This window comes from Nicotiana tomentosiformis, chromosome 3, assembly GCF_000390325.3.
Source record: "Nicotiana tomentosiformis chromosome 3, ASM39032v3, whole genome shotgun sequence".
Taxonomy (NCBI): Eukaryota; Viridiplantae; Streptophyta; class Magnoliopsida; order Solanales; family Solanaceae; genus Nicotiana; species Nicotiana tomentosiformis.
In genome coordinates, this window is record NC_090814.1 from 104,256,941 (window position 1) to 104,261,404 (window position 4,464).

Below are 4,464 nucleotides of genomic sequence, written 5' to 3' on the forward strand. Positions count from 1 at the left end.
TGCAATGTTGGAATGTGATTGGATTAACTTGGAAATTTAAGATTGTACCATCTTAGTTGTGGTTGAAATTGATTCCTATATGTTGTCCTTCAATATATGCGAGCCAATAATACGCGGAACATATAGATGATATCGTCCACGAAAATCCATTTTAAACGTGCCATGATTACAAAGAAAAAGAATCAAATTATTATTGTTCTTCCTCCTAAAGAGATGGTAAAGTTTAGTGTAGGAGGGTCACAAATTATTTTGCTAATATTTTACTCCATCCGTTTCAATTTATGTGAACTTGTTTGACTGGATACAAAGTTTAAGAAAAAATGAAGACTTTTGAAATTTGTGGTCCTAAACAATTCAAAAAGGGGCCAAGAATATTTGTGTGGTTATAAAAGCTTTTCATTAAGTGTAGAATTGTAAGTTTAAGCAAAATTATTTTCAAATTTAGAAAGGGGTCATTCTTTTTGAAACGAACCAAAAAGGAAATAGGTTTACATAAATTGAAACATAAATAAAGTACGCACATTTTTGGAGATTATATAAAAAGTGTGCTACAAAATGTTTAAAGCTGCAGTAACTAAGAAAATGTTTGCCTCTTAAAATATTACCCCCTATTCCAATTTTTATGCTCTCTTCATATTAGTCTATTTCATAAAAAAAATATTTATATATTTAAAAATAATTTAACATTAAGCTTTACGTTTTAACATTAATAATATAATTTTATAATTACAGAAGTTACTGTGGCATGTCTTACACAAAAATTTGAAGTGTCTTTTTTCTTTGTAAATACCAAGATTATTTTCCCTCTAAATCAAATACCGTGCACCACATAAATTAAAAGAGATAAGAGCATTTGATTTTTATCGTTTGCCCCTCAATCATAATGAACCGATAATGTACGACATAGAGACTACTAAAAAACAAAATGCATATTTTAAACGTGCCAATGTGAAGGACTATCCATGCAACTATAGCAAGTACAATTTCATCCTATACCTCTATAAAATTCAAGCTTCAATAATAATGGACTGAATATCAAACAATACGCAACACCCTCCTTGTGTAAACATGAAATCCTTTATTTTCAGCTTCCTCTTGCTTTCAACTACTCTCTCTTTGCTTCCCTTTGTGGTCTTTTCATCATCTTTCACTTCCACTAATCCCATTGTCCTTCCCACCACTACTGCTGATGGTAAGGGTTTGCCAATCCCTGTACTCCCCGAAGTGCTAGACATAAATGGCGAACCGCTCCAGATCGGCGAAAAGTACCACATTATTTCCGCTATCTGGGGAAGCGGCGGCGGCGGCGTATACTTAACCAATCTTGGAAATACCAAATGTCCAAACGGCGTAGTCCAGCATGGGAGGGACACCCGACCAGGCATGCCCGTGAAATTCTTTACCACTCACCCCGGTCCCCCACCTTTTAATGTCGTACGTGAAACTAATAACATTAATATTATGTTCTCTGTTCCAACGTCACGACTCTGTGTTAATGAAACTGTTTGGAAAGTTGGTGATCCCGACTTAACTGCACGAGGGGTTAGGTTTGTGGTAACCGGTGGAACTCTAGGAAATCCAGGACCCGAAACAATAAACAGCTGGTTTAAGATTGAGAAAGTAACAAAAACAGCACCTTTCTACAATTTAAGGTATTGTCCTGATAAAGTTTTGTGTCCAATGTGCCAACCCGTTGATTGTTTAGATGTCGGCGTGACTGACCATTTCGGATATAGGCGTCTGGCTCTCACCAACCAGCCTTTTATGGTTTTCTTCAGGAAATTCCAGAAGACTGATGGATAATTAACCTCTGCTATGTCTTAACCTGGCTTTCTAAATAATGTGGATAAATCTATCCCTTGTCTTAGATCGATGTTTGATCTTTCGCTCTGTGTAAATGCTGTTTATGAAGCATATGAATAAAAAAGCTAAGCTTTTATATTATCTGGAGAATTAATTAATAATCCACGCTTCGATTTAATTAACCGTCTCTCTACATTTCCACAAGCAATGAGGGAACGAGAAATTTCAGGGTGTCAATATAAAGTTAACATGAAAAAATTAAGAAGTTCCAACATATATAGTCTATATAGGTAAAATAAAAAATTTATCCTCGTTATATAATGTAATATTACAGTAAAAAGGTATCAATTGATGCCCTTAGCCTAACGTGTAGCTCTGCCATGCTAATTAATGATATTGAAATACTCTAGTGTTGTCGGATAGGTTTGCAAACAAAACGGAATACACAAGATGCATGCGCGCATTTTTCATAGCCTTTATATATTCTAATAAGAATTTAATTTGTATTTGCGGTTATGACTGATCCTTTATGTTTAACTAAAGGTGGTAAGTGGGTCGGTTCCGGGCCTAAACGGGTTAAGTAGGCCGGTTCAAACGGTCCCGGTCCCGGACCGGTCCCAAATTAAACGGGCTAAACGGTCCCGGGCTAAACAGTCCCGGGCTAAGTGATCTTTTCATAGGGACCGGTCCGGGACCAGAACCGGAACCGTTTGGTCCCGGGCTAAACGGTCCCGGCCGCGGGCTAAATGGGCTAAGTGGGCCCAACGAATTTTTTTTTAAAAAACAAATTTAATTAGAGACAAAAGGATGTTAAAAAAATATCTAATGCAATGCTTTGTAAATTTTATTATAGAATTGTGACCTAAATTTTAATATTCAATATTTAATTACGAATATAGCTTTTATATATATATATATATATATATATATATATATATATATATATATATATATATATATATATATATACACACATCTTATATCGATATACTATATATACATCTTATATACTATATATATTCGATATTAAATATTGAATATTAAAGCTTATATATTATACATTTAGCATATATAATATACTATACTATATATACATCTTTTATATAGTATATAAGATGTATATATAGCTTATCGAATATAGCTTAACATCAGATAGAGATAATTGAAGATTGGGTTGAGTATTAAAATATTTTAACATGATCGAGTGTAGGCGGGCGGTAATCCGCACGACCATCCCAATCTAGCTAATTCAGTATCCTTAAGTTTAAAGGTTGGCGGTAATCTGCACGACCATTAAGGATATAAGAGTTAAAATATACAAGAATTTTTATATAGTTTGATGACTGTATGGAAGGTCTATGGCAAGGCGGTTGGCTAGGCGGAGCCACTATGGCAAAGCCAATAAGAATAGTGCTATATTACTGTACCACCATCTCGAAACCAAGTTAAGAGACTATATAAACAACTCATTTATATTTTGATAGAGGCCAGATCTTTCATGGTGTATATAGGAGAGAAGTTAGATATTCAACATAAATATAAAATCTCTTAGCCGGACATAGTCACGACCAGAGAGGAGAGACTAGAAGAAATACTATGAATAAAAATAAATACCTTTTGAGGACGGGATGCATAGCCTGAAGAAGAAGAACTTGAGATTTTATTTACTTGGTCTTCGATTACAAAGTAGTACTTACAAGAGAGAGAGAGAGAGAGAGAGAGAGAGAGAGAGAGAGAGTTTTGGCTTCTGCCTTTCTCTCTAAAAGAATGCGTCCTTAAATAAGAAAAAAAAATGAATCTTAAACAGTAAAATAGGGTCCCACATTCTGGGTCCCTGTATAATATTTCTACTGTACAAAACAGTGTTTCTACTATTAAAACAGTCTATCTACTGTTTGAGCGGGGTCCTCGACTGTGATGACCCAAAATATCATCACTAAATTTAATAATTAATTATGTGTTCTAAAACCTCAAAAAATACTATTTATCATTCCTCGACTTGCGTGTGAAATCCGTAAAATTTTATGAAAAGTTTTTATGTGAAAAATGGATTAAAATGTGGATTAGAGCTTTAAAACTCAATTGAGTTGACTTTGGTCAACATTTTGAGCAAACAGACTCGGATCAGTATTTTGACAGTTTCGGTAGATCCGTATCGTGATTTGGGACTTGGGCGTATGCCCGAAATTAAATTTCGATGTCCCTAACCCGAGATATAGAATTTTGAAGAAAAATTAAAATATTTAAGTTTGAATAGTGACCGAATATCTAATTATGTGAAAACGACCCCGGAATAGAATTTTGATGATTCCAACAGCTCTGTATGGTAATTTTGGACTTAGGAGCGTGTTCGAAATTTTATTTGGAAGTCCGTAGTTAAATTAGGCTTGAAATGGCTAAAATAGAAATTTAAAGTTTGAAAGTTTGATCGGGGCATTGACTTTTTGATATCGGGGTCGGAATCCAGTTCTAAAAATTTTTATAGCTCCGTTTTGTAATTTATGTCTTGTGTGTAAAATTTGAGGTCAATAGGAGTTGATTTGATAGGTTCCGACATCGAATGTAAAAGTTGAAAACTCTTAGTTTCATTGAGCTTGAATTGGGTTATGATTCATAGTCTTAGCGTTGTTTGATGTGATTTAGAGGTTTGACTAAGTTCGT

General features: G+C 34.4%; 1 protein-coding gene across 1 annotated transcript; it reads left to right on the plus strand.

The window, feature by feature from the left end:
* The first annotated feature begins 1,016 nt into the window (after positions 1 to 1,016).
* On the plus strand, positions 1,017 to 1,944 carry LOC138907132 (cysteine protease inhibitor 8-like). Its single transcript, XM_070197386.1, has one exon. The coding sequence runs from the start codon at positions 1,069 to 1,071 to the stop codon at positions 1,801 to 1,803; it is 735 nt and encodes a 244-aa protein (XP_070053487.1). The 5' UTR covers positions 1,017 to 1,068; the 3' UTR covers positions 1,804 to 1,944.
* Positions 1,945 to 4,464: the final 2,520 nt, after the last annotated feature.

Coding starts and splice junctions, on each gene's coding strand:
- LOC138907132 (XM_070197386.1), top strand. CDS start 1,069: ATGAAATCCTTTATTTTCAGCTTCCTCTTGCTTTCAACTACTCTCTCT.